This window comes from Scophthalmus maximus, chromosome 15 (assembly GCF_022379125.1).
Source record: "Scophthalmus maximus strain ysfricsl-2021 chromosome 15, ASM2237912v1, whole genome shotgun sequence".
Classification (NCBI taxonomy): domain Eukaryota; kingdom Metazoa; phylum Chordata; class Actinopteri; order Pleuronectiformes; family Scophthalmidae; genus Scophthalmus; species Scophthalmus maximus.
In genome coordinates, this window is record NC_061529.1 from 12,753,157 (window position 1) to 12,770,581 (window position 17,425).

Below are 17,425 nucleotides of genomic sequence, written 5' to 3' on the forward strand. Positions count from 1 at the left end.
ACAGCTGTTTCTCAGAGGAAACTGTGGTCATAGTGGGAGTTCTCCATGTTAATCATGGATCACTGCTTGCTTTCACTCCCACTCCAGACAAACCACACGGCCAGCGCTGACAGGGGCCTCTGTCAAATCCTCTAGGTGACCTCAGCACCTGTATTGAAATATTGTTTCACTATCATCACCGGTGTTCTTGGTTGTAACCATCGCTGAAGAATTTGGGCTATCAAGTGCGACAAAAACGCAGAGCTTAAATAAAATATGATCATAAACGCTGAAAAGGCGGTAGTGGAAATTCCCTCAACAAGTTTCTCATAACTCAGCTGAGGGTATAATAAATTAAGAGTAGCCTAAATCCCACAGTAGCTTTCCATCTCATAATACTCTTGATGCCTTTGGCTTTGATCAGATATGCGTGTTCATAAAACTTAAACATATATCCAAAAATCCAGCCTGGGAAAGTGTTCCTACTGTATCACCTGGCAATGTGCTTTGCTGCTCAACGAGGACATGTACAGAATCATCCTCATGTCTCTGTTTTCGGCCGCTGCCAAAGTAGTGACGGGAAGTGATGGGCTAAAGCAGAGCTGAGGGGTAAAGTGCAGGGTAATTCCCACAGGTTACGTGTGTTGCTCTCACATGAATGGGACTCTATCTCGATCCTTAACCAGGCATACGACCATGTGTCCAGAGTGGTGATTTGTATCCCTGAGTGGGTAGAATGTGAATGAACTTGAACGGGGTCAGGTTGACTGGCTTTCAGCTTGTGGAACGCAGGCATGTTTGTCTTGGCGTGCTGGTGCTACAAACTTGACCTTTGCCCTGAGCCCGGTCCCTGGTGAGCATTTTCACTTGTGATTTGAATGGGATAGGGCTTTCCGGAGAATGGACATCCTCTGCCATGGTTTTGTGATGTTTGATGGGGGCATTGTGTACTTCTATGGGTTAAACATCAGCATGGCAGAGTGCAGACTCAGCTGTGGGGGCCACCCTGTCCTCAGGTGAACTCTCTACATGCTGGAGAGGGCAAGAAGAGGAAATGTTGAATTTTGTACATTATGTAATGATGGTGGACAACTGGTAGAGGACTGTTTCAGCATATGCCATGATATGTGTGTCAAAACTTTGTGAAGATTTTTGAATGTGTGGAAGTCAAACACAAAACAATATTGAACAAGCCCGACCAGGAAGACTTGGTGTTTTTTTTTCTTTTTTACAAACTCAGAGCCAAACGAGTCCCATGAGTGTTTGGCTTCCTCCTAGGCTAGAGGGAACAAAGAACCATAGAGAACCCAGCACTCAGCGTGGGACAGATATGGCTTTCTCTCTCTCCATCCCAACTGTCTCGACGCCCCATGCGAAACACTCTGTGTGCTGCAGTGCCAGCAGGCTCGGCGTTAATAGCCAAATCCATCTCATGGAGCGGGACTGTGCAAATGCAGCTGTCTGGGGACAAATACTGTACAGCAGTTATAGGAAGAGGGGCGCCCATCCCAGTCCAGCTCCAGAGCTGAGGCAGATGGAGACAGCATCAATCAGGCACATCTCCCAGATATTGGGGAATGTGTTGAAAGCACAAATTAGCAGTACGGCTGTGCATGGGAGCTGTCAATGTGCTGGATGTCAGGATGTAGAGCTCCCGTGGGGCCGAGCAGAGGAGCAAACCTCCAAAGGTTGTAAACGTACGCATCAGACTTGCTCAAGTTCCCTTTTACTTATTTTATATCCACGCATCAAAACTCACCTTTGTTCCCTCATGTTCTCAGTGAACCTCTGCTAAAGCTTTTATTGCTTTGCAAGCCCCTGTTACAGGTCTGTTAAAAAAATTCCTTCAATCACGCCTGTTGTTGGAAAACCTCTTTGGCTTCTTGTCAGAGGAGTCTGACATATGACACGGAGCAGTGTATAGGCATGGTCTCAGTCAGCACTTTGTAATGGCTCTTCCTGCTGACCTGTCTTGCGGCATTTTAATAATAGAATGATCAGAGCAACTACAATAAACCGGGGAGTATTGAATGGCCTCTCAGCTCCCCACGTCTACAGTCATTTTGATTCTGGCCCCTGAACCACAGCAACCACACTGCTTCGTCTCCATCCAGAATCAGCACTGTTTGGATTTCTTATAGCTTGAAAAAACCCCACTTTATAAATGTTGAGGTGAAATCAGACAGGTTGCCACTGCTACTGCCCCCCCGGAGATGAAAAGGGACCTATTTATTTCACAGTTTTTGGCCTGGGATTGAGCAGACTGCAGTAGTCATATGTTTTGATCATGTAATGTCTGAAAACCCCAATGAGGTCAAATTCACAGAAAATCTATTTTCATGCCGACAGTGGGGGAAGCAATAGCTACGAAATTTGTATGTGTAGCACATTGGCCGATCCAAATAACAGCCTTTGCAAAATAAATTTCACAAGAAACTTGTTGCTCTCCAGCGTGCACTAGGCCCAGTTGTTTCACTAATACAGGCATCATCCCCTTGGGGAAGGAAAAAAAAAGAAAAGCTATCTGAATCAATCCAACCCCAGTGTAATTCATTTCGCCCAGGCTCTGGCTGCTACTAACGGGATCATTCCTGGAAGGCCGTCCAGACAGAGAGAACATGATTTAATCCAGCCTCGGTGGCTGGTGCGATAAGCCCTCAGACACACCCAGATTTTCACAAGGGGAAATATTCTGCCAGGACCCACAATTATCCAAGTCATAATGAGTAGAGATTTTATCAAAGAAAGACTGGCCCTTAATTGCTCACGGATGTTTGGCCCTATGCATCCACGCATGAAGAACTTGTTTCAGGAGAAAAGAGCTTAGCGTTAAAGCGCTGCACATGTTCTGGTGACTAGGTGTTTTCCTGTGATTCCTTGTTTATAGTGTGGAACATATATTGGACTACTGGCACTACTGGCAACCGTAAATTGAATCAAGCAGCATTCAGTCAAAATGTCATCATTTAGTTTTTTTCTTCTTGTATTTTCCACTATTCTGGCTTTAGTCATTCATCATACATTTTTCCAAGAGTGAAATCTGTTGTTTGTTAGTGCTTGGCACAGATTTATCTTTTAATTCACCCATTCATTGCTGCTGCTGGTGGTGATTGATCGCCCGCCTTACAGTAATTTACTTTTTCTCTCCGTCATGTAATCATGGTTGAGGTTGTCCTCATCTACACTTAAACTGAATATTGTACTTCATGGCACTCTGATTTTTGGCCATGAAATCTAGCCAGTAATGTATAATGCAAGTTCTTAAAAGGAATGCTTTAACATTTTTTGAAGCTTATTTTCTTTCTTTTATGTGAGTAAGACTGACATGACTTTGATACTGTATCTGCATAGTAAAAATGTAGTTGGCTGGACTGTAAACCATCAGGGGATGAACCCAGATGTTTCTCCATCAGAAAGTTTGAGAACAAACTTCTAAATGGACTCTTTGCGTGCATTTTATTGTTGCTGTGATATTTCAAGTCATTTACTTTTACATTTGAGAGTACATCTGGAAATGAATTTATTTGACTTTGTTGACAAGCAGGCCTAGTTATGGTCTATTTGGATTCATGCAACTCAAACGATCTGTCTAGTTTCTTTGATTTCCTTAATAAAGCACGTCATTTTTGGTTGTTGATTGGGAAGGCGTTTTTAAGTTGCCTGTCAAATTACTCTACAGAGTTCCAAGAGGACAGAACATTGGCAGTGGCAACTTTTTTGTAGTGAGGCAATTCCTGACAGACGACTGGACGTCCACCCTCCGAAGCCTCCAGACACAGTCATGGTCGTTCATGACCACCATGATTGACACCTGACACTGACTCACATTGAGGTGTGTGTGCGACACATCTAAATTATTTACATTCAGTTTTTTTATTTCCTAATTTAATCCGACGTCTCCCGTGAGTGAGCCAACTTTTCAAACTGACCTTATCATCTTAGCTTGAAGGCTGCAGTTTTGTATTATGGAACTGTGGTAACTTAGCTGTCAACGTATGACCCATTGTTCATGAAACTTGACTCGGGCCATCTAACAGGAGACTAAGCTATCAATGGCAATGATCTGGTTTATCTGGATACAGTGCAAAGCAGCTGTATTTAACGTATGCTCTGCTTATATCATGTTCACATAACTTGGAACTCATACAGACATTTACACACCTTGTTTTCCTGGCTCATCACGAGAGGATGTTGGTGCTTCAGCTGCAACCCCTTTGGTGGTAAACAGATCTGCGTATCTCCAGTTTTCCCCTTCACACTGCCTGACTGTGTGAGCTCGCCTTTGGCATTGTAACCCCATCAATTACTAAATTGAGAGAGACGTGTCAGGCAATAAGTCACGAGTATGTCCCCCTCCCTGATTGGTCTTGCCTCCATTCATTAAAGATAAAATACAACCCCTCCATTGATTGAAGATAGGAAATAACAACACTGCCATTGTCTTTTACTGACGTTCAGTTACGTAGTGACAAAAAGTGGAGAGTTAGTTGGGGCTAAAGAAAAAATCTTCAAGGCCATATCCCCGAAAGGCACAGGCCAGGCAATACATACAGCTGGAGCCAGCAGCGGAGTTCAGAATGAAGTAAAACTGGGTATACAGGTAGGAGACCAGCTCTAAGGCTTAATACAAATCTGTGCACATACAATTTTGTTTGTTTGTGTAAAAGCATCAAATGGCGGTTTTTACAAGGAGTTATGTACTTGCAGAGACTATGGGAAGTTACTGGTGCTGCTGAGGAATAGTCTGAGGTATAACTCTGTAAAGTTACGACATTATTTTTTCACACACTGGTTGAAATAGTGATATAATATCTCAATAAAGTTATTCAATGTGTTTTAACTCTATATTGCAAAGTTGACATGCATGATCTCGATAAACAAGCTGTGAGAAAAGCCAAGACTCTGGATGCGAAAATATCTCTTACCAGAGATTTAACATCTACAAAAAGCTGCAATTTAGGGTAAGACTTTAATGTGACAGAGGCTCATGTTGAGTTATTTTCAAATTCCCCAGTGAGCACAAACTTTACCACCCTGCCATTGAACGACTCTGTTGCTACGAGGAACACGCAACAACAATATAATGAAAATGGGGTTGGATATATGTATTGGTGCATGCTCAGGATAAAACCTCAGGATTTTATTGAAAGAAACACACAGGGACCTCGGTGGTGAGCGACGAATGGATGAGGGCGTTCTGCATGAAGCCTGAGGAATGAGATGTGTGACCACAGTGGGGTTTTGACCACTGCTGGTACTGTTGGTCTGCTGCACTGACTGGCTGTTTAAGAAAGGATTAATTATTTCTCTGCCCGCAGATACTTCTTTCACCCCCTAAAATACACCATGGTCGTTAAGACTGACCAAAGTCTGAATAAAACTCTTCCCCTCTTTCCCCGTGAGCTCTTAGAGCTTGATCAAACGTAGGAAAACAAGCCCATCTTCTCAAATTTTAAAAACTAAATAAACCCCAAATTTTCCAATTAATTAATTTCTTACCAGATATCGGATATAGAAGCTGACCTCAGATTCTGAAGCGAACGAGTCATACTTGGAACAGGAATCCCAGTCAACCTATGATACGATCTTTATAATCTGGAGTGTTTTCCTTTTTCATAGCTACATTGTAGTTAATGTTCTGGACGTCACAGAGATTCATAACACTATCGGGCGTCGAAGAGCAAAACATGAACAAGAGTCAAAGTGTGACTGTGTACGTCTTTGCTAATGTTCTTGAATTACAACTCCTGGGACTAGTTTCAACAGTCTGCACTCTCCTTCCTTTCCGCAAGCTTTCGTCTGCGAAATGTGGAGCACCATCTGTTGGAGAGCCGTCTGCTGAAATCTCTCTTGACATCCTCACATTTTAAAATCTAGAGCAGAGAGATGCGTGATGTCCGTCTATTTCGAGGTGTCTCCCAGTTGAAGAGCACCTCTGTGGAACAACATACTTGGGCTGCATGGTTTATTTGTTTCATCACAAATCCCCTGAATCCAAATCTGGTAACTGTTGCTTTGCCACTCCGTAGGGAACACATAAAAGCTTTGGAATATGGCCGATGTGCTTTGTTGAATCCAAAAACTGCTTGTACCCTGAACATGGTCTCTGTAAAGTTATCAGTTATCCTTTTCTGACTACCAAAATGCATACAGACTTGTAGTCGCTAACATTGTTTGCAGTGATTGAGTATAGAACAAAGTTTTCATTATTTCAGCTCCTGTTTCTCAGATTTCTGCTTTTCCTACCAGTTAGACTGATGATCCACCGTACGAGCGCAAGCTATGAAATGAATAATAGCCTTTAACACTTTCTCCAAATGAGAGCAATGTGTGTAAACTTAGATTTACACTTGGTCGGATGCCCCGTATTTAGTTTCCCATTTACCAAGTAGCCAATTGCCCTAATTGAGTGGAGTTCTTATGTAATAAGCGTTTTTGGCAGATGCCCCCTGTTGGAAAGAGGTAAATGGAACAATTAAACATTTTGTTTAGATTAAAAGATTAATGACTTGATTTTCCGCAGTAGGAAAGAGAGACTCTTCTGTCGACTGGTCATGAACTTACTGATGGTTCCACAAGGTTTGCCACTCCTCACTCTGGAGGTCGTGTCCAGTCCAACACAAGTGAACTGTGACGGGACAGAGTGACAAAGCTTGGGCGGTGTGATCCAGACTGGGATGCTCATCCTAGACACTTCTGCCTGCTGTCAGACTCTGTTGTTTTGACAGTCTGTTCAGAGCCAAATGGTTCCATCCAACCACCAGACGAGCTTTTCATATCAGTCTATTTTCTGCATTAGCTGCCATAAGCCGACAATCCAAGCCATTAGATGCGGGTTCTGAGTTTGGTATTCTCAAACAAATCAAAATGAAAAATGAGCTTTGCCAAGGTAGACTTGTGCTGAGCCTCAAGTGCTGCGAGGGCCTGTGAAAAAACATTTAATAGCACAATCCCGACCCTCTTTCCAAACCTACTTGGCATCCTGAGCCCAGCAAAACTAGGTTATCCGTCTGAAACGCATTAACTGACAAATGTACTTTATTTTATATGGACATTTATAGAGACAGGGCATAATGAAAGCACCTCAGACACTCAACTTGTTCGTGAATGAGTCAGCTGTGGACCATAGGTTACTGCGCGGTGCTTCACATAAACACTGTTCTGACCTAGTCATGCCGAGTGGGCTACGCAAATGGTTTAAGATGTAAACAGTTCCAGAGGATCTGGGTCACTGCAAGTGTGTGTGTGTGTGTGTGTGTGTGTGTGTGTGTGTGTGTGTGTGTGTGTGTGTGTGTGTGTGTGTGTGTGTGTGTGTGTGTGTGTGTGTGTGTGTGTGTGTGTGTGTGTGTGTGTGTGTGTGTGTGTGAGAGAGTGTGCGTGTGTGTGTGTGTGTGTGTGTGAGAGAGTGTGCGTGTGTGTGTGTGTGTGTGAGAGAGTGTGCGTGCGTGTGTGTGTGTGTGTGTGTGTGTGTGTGTGTGTGTGCGTGTGTGAGAGAGTGTGCGTGTGTGTGTGTGTGTGTGTGTGAGAGAGTGTGCGTGTGTGTGTGAGAGAGTGTGCGTGTGTGTGTGTGTGTGTGTGTGTGTGTGTGTGTGTGTGCGTGTGTGTGTGTGTGTGTGCGTGCGTGCGTGCGTGCGTGCGTGCGTGCGTGCGTGCGTGCGTGCGTGCGTGCGTGCGTGTGTGTGATCCAGAATTTCCCTGTCTATCTTAGAAGCTCCTTTTTCGCGGTGGGCAACCAACAGAAACAACACAGTCACCAGTTGGATGATGGGAATTGGTGTTTTCAAAATCCCCACTAAGGGGTTTCCTGGTACTTAAAAAAAGAAAAAGAAAAGGGTCTCCATGTAACACCATTCCCATGTTGTAATGCTACGATCATTTCAAAGATACGAAGCAACCAAGTGCCAAGTAATACATTTACAAAAGAATTGGACGTTTCATTCACGTTGTCGGTTCTTGGCCATCGCTCTGATTTGTAATTTCCACAAACTTGTTGAGGTTTACTTCTAATTGCTTTCCATACATGTGAAATGAATAATGATGGGTGGAAGTGGACCACGCCAATGGCTTTATGCCTCCGTTGGAGGCCTCCTTTGCTATCAAACATGAACCGATGCTTTGATCAAATGTTTGGACTGAGATTTATCAGCGCATATGAATTTTTTCTCATTTAATACAATTATTGAACACATGTTCTGAACTGGATATAATACATGCCTTATGCTAAACCCAGTTGAGCCTTACTGAACAATGTATGTATGAATCTCCCTAACGTAATCAAAGTGTTTATGTAGCAAAATTGCACAACATAATTTAGCCTTGTGATTCCAACTATAATACTTTTTCTTTGGCTAATTTAATTGATTGTTCATCATTTTTATTTGCTTCATTCCAAAAAGTTAGATCTGATACCGATGTCAAGGTTGTGTAGCTACAGCCAGACAGCGATTATCTTAGCTTTTTTATGATACAATCAGGATGTTTGTATACAGATTAGAGTTGAGAAGTGTTAATTTGTGAACTTTACAAGTGCTGGAAGGTGTAATGTTAAAATTTGCTCCATAGAGTGCAGGACAACGGCAGAGTCTGATAATCATAGCTAGTGTAATTGTAATAACTGCTCATCTTACACCTTTATATGCTTTTCAATAAGCATTATGGATACTATACGATATCTATACTAGTTTTATTTGCCTCGTGTCTCTGCCATGTGCTCGTTTTGCAGCTGTCTTATCAGCCCCGCCAGTGACTTAATTAAAGCTGTATGGCCATCATTTGATACACAAAACGTTTTCTTTCCATCCGTCTGTTCCAACCATGTTCCGTGCAATCTGGGCTGAGGTCCTCAAAATTGCTTTCAAGTCACCCGGAACAAGGCAGGGGAATAGTTCCTCCTTGGATCGCAGGGGCCTTGAAGATCCTAATGATGACATCAAACGTGCAGAGTGAGTTGTGTTTGCCCTCGCCGCCCCCTGAGCTGAGCCGGCAGAGAGGGCAGCGCTGAGCTCATGCGAGGAGGAAATCACTTTGCCATTGAAAGTTTGAGAGACAGAAAGAGCAACATCTGGCCAAGCCGAGGAAGCGAGGCAGGATGCTTGCAGGCCAGGTGTCACTGTCAGCGTTGGAAAAACCCGGTCATAATTCGGAATGGACGGTGGTGCTGTGTCAGTCACCTCCTGTCTGTCCTTACCACCTTGACACCGGCACCTCTTGTTTCCCTGGGACACACCCCATCCCCGGGACTCGCCCTGCAGATCCAGGATCTGGGTCAGCAGCTGGCAGCTACAGGTGCTGCCTGTGGTCTTTTGGAAAGATGACGTGAGAGGCCATTATCAAATGTCTTTTCACCCTTTTCCCTCTTTCATTTAGTGTCCCGTTGCCCTTGGCAGCAGGAATGTGATTTGCACTCTGTGAAGAGAAGAGACATGCACAGGCTTGTGCTACATGGAGCACAGCTGGGACTGTGTGTATTCTCTTGTGTGCAAGTGTGCGTATGCATTTTAGTGTAGTGGCATTACGTGTGTTTATGTGCCTGGTTGTCTTTGTGTGTCCGCGGGGGCTGATTCAGCGCACAAATACATAGTGTGTGGCTAAAAGCCACATGTAATAATGTTAATGCATGGTTTATATCCTCATTTGGGCTTTGATTACAGCCTCAATTACATTACAGGGCCACAGGTGCGCTTTGTAGAGTTGCTCCTCTGATCTACCCGACATTGTTCATCTTTGTCTTGCTCTGTTGACTGTCTGTCAGGGCAGATCAGTGGGATCCAGATGTTTTCTGTAGGGCTGAATCCCAGCACTCCCTGAGCTTTCCTAGTCATCAAGAGCCAAGGTAGGCCCGTCCGTCTGAGAGGCACGCGCCTCCCCCAGGTCGCTCACATGAGCTCAGCTTCCAGGTCGCGCAACACGGGCTCAGCAATTGACCCAAATCAAATGCTCACCGGTAAAAAAAAAAAAACCTGCCCCTCACAGCTCCGGTCGAGCTTTGTTCTTCGACCCTAGTTTTAATACTTCCTCCAACCCAGTGCAACCCTCAGGATGTTGCTCCCTGGCTGGCCACAGTCAGACAGCACAGGGAGTTCAGAATCTAGTCAAGCAGACACGATGGGTGATGGAGAGGTTTTGTCGTCCTGACGGAAAGATCGAATGTGTTTGATCACACACTATTCTCCGAGGCGAACAGGCCGGCCACACACGTGCACAAATCGTGACCTGCGAGTCTTTTTCCTTTCGGTTGCTTGATGCTTTATTTTTTGTTAATCAGTGATGAAAAATCTCCTCTTGCGAAATGTCTTTAATGTCGAACGTAATCTTTCATTAATTAGTGTGGGTCATGCCTCTCTGACTTACAGCAGATGTTAGTTGAGAAACCCGTTGTGCCTTAAGAATGATATGGTGTTATTCAGTTAGTTAAATCAGAATTATTTCCAAATTGTTGTGTCTTATCTATAAAATCAATTAGGCAAAACTATGACCTAAGACATCATGTTTGTCTCTCAGGGATATTATTTTCTGTTGCACACAATCACCACGCTTAAATGGATTTCACGCTGATGCACATACGTAGCTGATGGGAGTATCTTTGCGAGTGTATATATGTGCGGGACATTAACTTTTGTCTGAGGTCATATGTTTATGGTCTTGTGTCGATGTGATTGACAGGACCCAAGTGAGACGGGGACCCCCTGATGCCTCCCCTCAGCAGACGGGGACCTCCCGCACTGTGAAGCGTTATCCATCCTCCTCTGGGCCGATCACCTCCAACGCTCTACCTGGTGGCAATGGTTACGCCAACGAGCAAAGGAACAGGCACGGACACAGAACTGGACAAAACAATGTGCACTCCTTTAACGCTCACAGGGCCGCCGGCGACAGCCAGCTGCACGGACAGTTCAACAACGCACTGCAGCCAGCAGGTAAGGACAGAGGACTGAACGTATCTGTTACACACGGTGTAATGAATAGCATAAAACGTTTAGCTGTGCTTACATTACGTGCTTCCTTAACATTTCCACTCTCCCCGGCCACGTCAAAACAAACACAAGCCCACTTTCGCTCAATCCCCAGAGGCTTAGATACATAGTGTATGTGCACATCCTGTGGTGTCATTGTGACATGGAACATTAGCTACAAGTGTGTGTGCGTGTGTGTGCGTGCGTGCGTGTGTGTGTGTGTGTGCGTGTGTGTGTGTGTGTGTGTGTGTGTGTGTGTTAGTCGCTTGAGAGACTGTGAGCAGTGTGTGTGTGCACAGTTACATTCCGTGATATCTTTGGGAGTCTGTCCCTCTACGACAGGACAGGACACTGAACACTGGCGCCTCCTCCCACAACGACAACAACAACAAAAATACGTCACATCGTCTTTCGTATTCTTTATTCTCTTTTCACTACCTCATCTTCCTCTGATCCAGTGTCCAGCCCACACAGCTGTCTGCTGTTCATGCTTCCCTTGTTTTTTTATCCCTGTACCAGGGCAACGGCTGTTGAACAGCTTCCCACCATTACACAATGTTCACTTGCACTCACGCTTTCTTTGTCTCCTTCACACATACACACATCCAAAACACCTTCTCCAAAGAGATAAAGGACTTGGAGGCAAGCCCAATGCCTAATAGTATTCTCTCTCCCATTTGTTGGCCTGTGGCACATCCACATCACTCATTCAGCTGCAGCGTGCCACTGGCCAGTCGTCAGCACACACCCTCGCACACTTATAAACCTCCCTTTGCCCGAGCGGGGATTGTGTCACAGTGAGGCCGAGGGAGAAAGGATGCAGCTCGTCTCCGGCCCGTCTCTGCTGCTGCTCCTTCTCAAGCAGGTGTGTGTGTGTTTCCCAGGGGCCAACCTCACCTCCAGCCTGGACCGCATCAAAATCGTCTTCACGCCTATGCTGTGCCGCAGGGTGTGCAGCGGTGGGCGCTGCTACAACAGCTGCGAGAAGGGAGACATCACCACCGTCTACAGTGAGACCTCGCAGCAGCAGCAGCAGCAGCAGCAGCAGCAGCAGCAGCCAAAGAACCAGGGCTTCAGACTTTGTGAGTGTCGACTCCAGGCCCGCTGAGCTTTCTCACTGTCTCATTCTTGTCCCTACATTCCTCCCCTTCTCCCTCTTGCTGTCTTTTTTGCTTACTTTCTGATTCTCACCCACTGTCCACTGTTTCACCATCCTAGTTTCTCATTCCCTCTTTTATGGGGTGAGCTTTACAAAATGGGTTCCCAGTGGCATGCCGTCTGTTCTGAACACAAGCCCAGAGAGGAGGCCGAGTGGTGGAGATTAAAGCCGAGAAAAACTCTCACTGTCAATAAGAGAAAAGAGACGTGGAAAGTAGGAGAGACGGCGGTAGAGCAGATTATAAGCGGGCCCTGTAAAAAGGGGGCTAATCTCCCCTCGCGCACGCACACGTGGTGGTCCAACGCTCACAACACTTAGTCCCATCTCTTTGCGGTCTACGCCTCACGGCTGGCCCCACCGTTAACCGTTTAATGTGCTCCCTGGGAGAGAAGGAACGAATGAAAGAGGAGAGGGAGAGGCAGAAGGGGAGAAAGAGTAGCAGCATGAGCAGGGTTTTACAGGGATTACATTAAACCTGCCATTTATCCAGGGGGCTTTGCTTCAAATTCACACAGGAGTGTCCATGGGAAGGGAGGGGGCGGTCAATGCCAAGGGGAGGGTCAGCAGCTCTAAGGGTCCAGCTACGACACGGACTAATTACTTCTTGGGGATTAGAGGTAAAGGGTACACATACCACACACATGCATACAAGTCCACAACTCACATAAATACAAACTCAAACATGCATCCATCCTTCACCTTCCTTCAAGTGCACAAGGGCTCCGTGGGGAGGACCTAGCTGACTTATGAATATATAAACAGGCTGATATTGCAGATTTATGTGTCCATTAATGGGGTTTTGGAACGTGGTGTGGATATTCCAAACACTTCAGCATCCTGGCAGAGGCCGCCCACAAGATTACATTCCTGGCACCTCCTCGTCTTCCCGAGCAGCAGTTTGTTTTTATGTCCCAATTTTTTATTATCGAGCAATCTCCCTCCATTATGTAAAGGCATGTGTTAAAGAGTGTGTTAAAAAAGAGACTGCTTTCCATGTAGGCCCGCATCCTGTTATTTCTTCGGTGTGCGTGCTCGTTGAAGAATGTCAAGTGGACAACAAACAGTTATCTCACGCTGTTGTTATGTTCCTTAGACGGTTAAGTCTGGCTGGATACTTGTAACAGGTTCCCTCGATACGCACACTGTGTACAGCACTTATTTTAAAGCCTGATATTAAACTGACTTGAAGTCTGTTTATTGCTGGAGAAGTGTGTGTGTGTGTGTGTTTATTTGTTTCTTAGAGGTTGTTAATGAGACAGACCGATAGGCGTGCAGGGCGCGAGGCGTACAGAGTCGACAGTAGGATGTTGTCTAAGAATAGTCTCTTCCCCGTGCCAGGGTGGGACAGGCCTAACAAGGACAGAGCTGCTTCCTGTACTGAGAGGATTTGTGATCATTTATCCAGCATATCTAATCAGAGGAGGCCTTCCTGTATGTCTGGACACCATGCTGGACCCTCTGGGTCTCTCCGTCTGTCTTTCCACATCTTTATTCCATCTTCCTCTCTATCCCAGTCTCTCTTCTGTTTTCAATCCACTGTGTACAAAATTCTCCTCTCCTAATGCCTTTCACCCCTCTATCCGAGTCTCTTTCTTCTCCGGTCACACTGTCGGTAATGCTTTGTGACAGGGAGCTCATTTCCTACATGCCAGTCGAGCCTGTCCAGTGTCTGTCTGTCTGTTCCCTGTGTGCACCCCGGGAGTGTGTTACTGTCTGTCTCGTCGAGTCAGAGAGGACGCAGCTCTCAGCACAGTTTCCATCACCGCAGTGTCCTCTTTCATCCCGCGGGCCATTCGTATCTCCAACTGTCTTTTGAAACAGTCCTCATATTTGTGGTGTGTGGTATTTTGCTGACCTGGGAAAGTACTTCACTTTTACATCCTTTGTGCCCCGAGAATAGTTCTTTTCTTATTCGTCACGGCTGGATAGAGGTTCTTTTTATTTTCATTCGATAGTCTTTGATGTTTTGAATTAGGAGAGGGTTATGTCAGAGTGTATCCGTAGGTGGGAGCAGGCCCAGGTATGCAGTTTGCTGAGCTGGCACACATCCCGTATGCCAAAAGATAAGTCCAGGGAAAAAGGCTGTGAAAGCAGTACTGTCAAACACCATCTGGCCAGCGCCGAACTTTCCTCTTTTTCCCCCCATGGTAAATTGCAACCTATAAATCAGCGTTTAGACGGGACACATTTTGGGATTCAATTTACTTACATCATTAAGAGCCAGTTGCCCTCCTTTGAAATTTTTAACAGTATTCGATAGTTTGGTCATTTCTCATATCTTTTCCCACTGCCAGTCACGCAAGTGTTTCATACAGATATGCATGCACTTGTTTTTTTCTCCAAATTGTAACAGGATGAATCATCACTCATCACCCAGCTCAGGAGTATGTAATTACTGACGTGAGGGCAACACATGCCGATGGAGGGGGTGCAGCATGAGGGCCAGTGTCGTGGCTCTGCCCCCGGGACAAAGTTGAAACTCCACAAACGTCAAGTGGAATGAGGTGCCTGGCGGTGCCAAAGTAGAGAACAGCACGACCATTTCTAACTGTTTGCAAACAAACCTCACCCAAGTGAACCCTCAGCACATGCCTTTCCTGTTGGGACGACTCTCTCTGTTTCTTTTCACTGGACCCTTGTGCATGAGGATGCTTACATCTGTGTGATTAACACACTCTTGTAACACCCTCTCCATCTTTCTCTCCTCACCTCTGTCACACCCATCCCCCTCCTTCTCCCTTCTTCTCCCATGCAGTCTTCTGTCAGATCCCCTGTCTTAATGGAGGCCGATGCATCGGCAGGGACCAGTGCTGGTGTCCGTCAAACTCCACGGGGAAGTTTTGCCACCTCCCAGCTCCTGTCAGAACCAGCCCTCACCGGGATGCCAGCCACCAGGGACCAAAATCTCCCTCCCACTCCATGTACACGCTGCCACTGTCCAATCAGCAAGGTAATCACTCAGCGACTTCGACTGCTCGACTCTCCCGCTCTAATGTCTCCAAACCGTTCGTCTTGACAGGGTTAAGTGGACGGTGCAACACACCCTGTCAGAACTGTCCAATCTGTCGAGACAACTTGCAATTAGTCAGTTGAACACAACGCAAAAGATGTACGCTCTGATTTTGCCACAAAATGTCCCCGCTTTTAAATGTGGTGTGATGAGACCTTTAGTTTTTGCCAGTTGCTCCACTTTGGCTCCTTTTTTTTTTTTTTTTTAATACACAAGTGTACTCCTTAATTCTCAAATCGTATTACCATGTTGCACTCAGCCTTTGTGGGCCAGCAGTGGAGGTAAGACTCTATTTTGGGCAGAACGAGTAATGGATGACTCAGTGGAAGTCCTCATATTGTTCGCACAATGCTGCTTTCATCAGACAGAAGTGAAAATTAGAAACAGAGCAAGGCACCATCATGAAACTAGAAGAAGGAATTACAAAAAGAGAGAAAGATCTGCTCGCTTTCCATCTCCTTTTATTTCCTCCTTATGTCTTGCTCAGAATCTCGCTCTGTCTAACCATAAGTAGAAGCAGAAACTCTGTCTTAGATCATTTAAATTCCATTCAGAAACCTCTCTCATCCCTCATTTTGAATAAAATGACACGAATAATCACAATTAAATGAGATGGTCGAATGTCAGAAATGAACCTTTTCTGCATGCTTCATACACAGTATATGCACGCAGGCAGTATTGCGTTCAGGACTCTCGATAAGGTATGTTTCTTCTCCTTGGATTGGACTCTCCCTGACGTTTGTCTGTGAGTGTATGATTCATGAGAGTGGGTCAGGATTCTGGGAAAAAACCCTGGCACTCCCCGAAGATGGATGTTTCCCCTCTGTCAGAAGGACAAAGGAACTCATTCTCTTCACGGCAAAATCCTCTCAACCCCTCAACAAATCTGTTTTTGGTCTTTATGATGATTTGATTTAAACCAGAGAATCCAAAACTCTTTGTCTTGTTATTGTTTTGCAGTATCTTAATAGTGTCTTCACTGCCGGGAATTCCACATGTAGCTCTCATAACATGGTGATGAAGCAAGCGAAAGTGTGTGTTGAACAAGTTTTTACAGCATGTCAGGCAGCCGATAGCAGTGTGTGCATACAGCGTTTATCCCCTTACATTTTTCAAATTGCAAACTATCAACTATATTGTATAAACTGTGTCCTCTCCTCGTCCAGTGTCTCTCCACCCGTCTTTGGTGAACGTCCACATACAACATCCTCCCGAGGCCGAGGTCCAGATCCACCAAGTAGCTCGGGTCCAGCCCGGGCAGAGGCCGGCCACCACAGAGGGGGCTCACTCTGTCCAGCAACGCTCCCAGCCTGGTAATGGACACGAACCCACGCATGAGCACAGCAGCAGGCACTCGCAAGCCAACGGGAACGGGAACGGGAACAGCCACAACACCAGACCGCACCACCGTCAGAACGGACACGTGGGAAGATGCTTTCAGGAAACAGTGGATGGACAGGTATTGTGTTGAGTCGTTTAAGCACCCCGGGTGCCCTGTCATCACTAGCTGCCACCTGCTATGTTCGATGAAAGCAGAGGGAGAAAAAGGAAAGTGCTGTTTTGCCACAGGTATCATCATGTTCACTTCACCTCACCTTCTCTGTCTCAAACAGGAAGTGGGCCTGTGGGAGTGATTTATGTACTGGCCAGGATTTATGAGCTCTGACCACACTGGTCATCTCAGGTTCCATCGCGTCTCTAACAAAGGCATGCTTATGAGTTAAGATGTGTTCAGAGGATGAAGGTTAAGCTTGAGAACCAGCCCACGTGGTCCTTCTCCTTCTCCTCTACTGTACAAAATAATGTATGGATGTTTAAGGTGTTGTGATTTACTCTCAGCCTTTAGGTTTCAACAAGACAATGATCTGCAGCAGAGTTATTTTTACCAGGATTTTTCATTGAACAAGTTCATTTATTGGTTGGTTTCAGAGAGAGAGAGAGAGAGAGAGAGAGAGAGAGTTTGAGATTAAACCTCCCAGTGATTTAATCAGAACTGCCCCAGAAATGAAAATGATATACGAAAGCTTCAGCTTCTTCTTTTGCCTCTTCTCCTGCCAGTGTGCCATTTTTTTGTTATGCAGAAGAATGTCCTCTCTGTTGCCTCCTTACTTTCAGACATTTCTATTGGCCAAAAAAATCGAATAAGTAAGGTCCGATAGGAATCTCTCCTCACAATTAGCCAAATGCCTAAATGAGGCATGCCAGGAGATTCATAGTTTTGCCAGAGGCTCCGAGTTTATGTCCTTCTCCAAGTAACTAGTCTCAGATGTGTCTGGTTCACTCTGTCCTCGCAGATAGGCACACACGCTCACAAATTCACCTCTT

General features: G+C 45.5%; 1 protein-coding gene across 1 annotated transcript in view; it reads left to right on the plus strand.

Moving 5' to 3' along the window:
* LOC118286276 (latent-transforming growth factor beta-binding protein 2-like) overlaps positions 1-17,425 on the plus strand; it is a 79,766-nt gene that overhangs the window by 19,764 nt on the left and 42,577 nt on the right. Inside the window, exons 4-7 of the mRNA XM_035610592.2 lie at positions 10,642-10,895; positions 11,816-12,013; positions 14,846-15,040; positions 16,267-16,559. Of these exons, the coding sequence (XP_035466485.2) occupies positions 10,642-10,895; positions 11,816-12,013; positions 14,846-15,040; positions 16,267-16,559 (940 nt within the window). The remainder of the gene's footprint in view (positions 1-10,641; positions 10,896-11,815; positions 12,014-14,845; positions 15,041-16,266; positions 16,560-17,425) is intronic.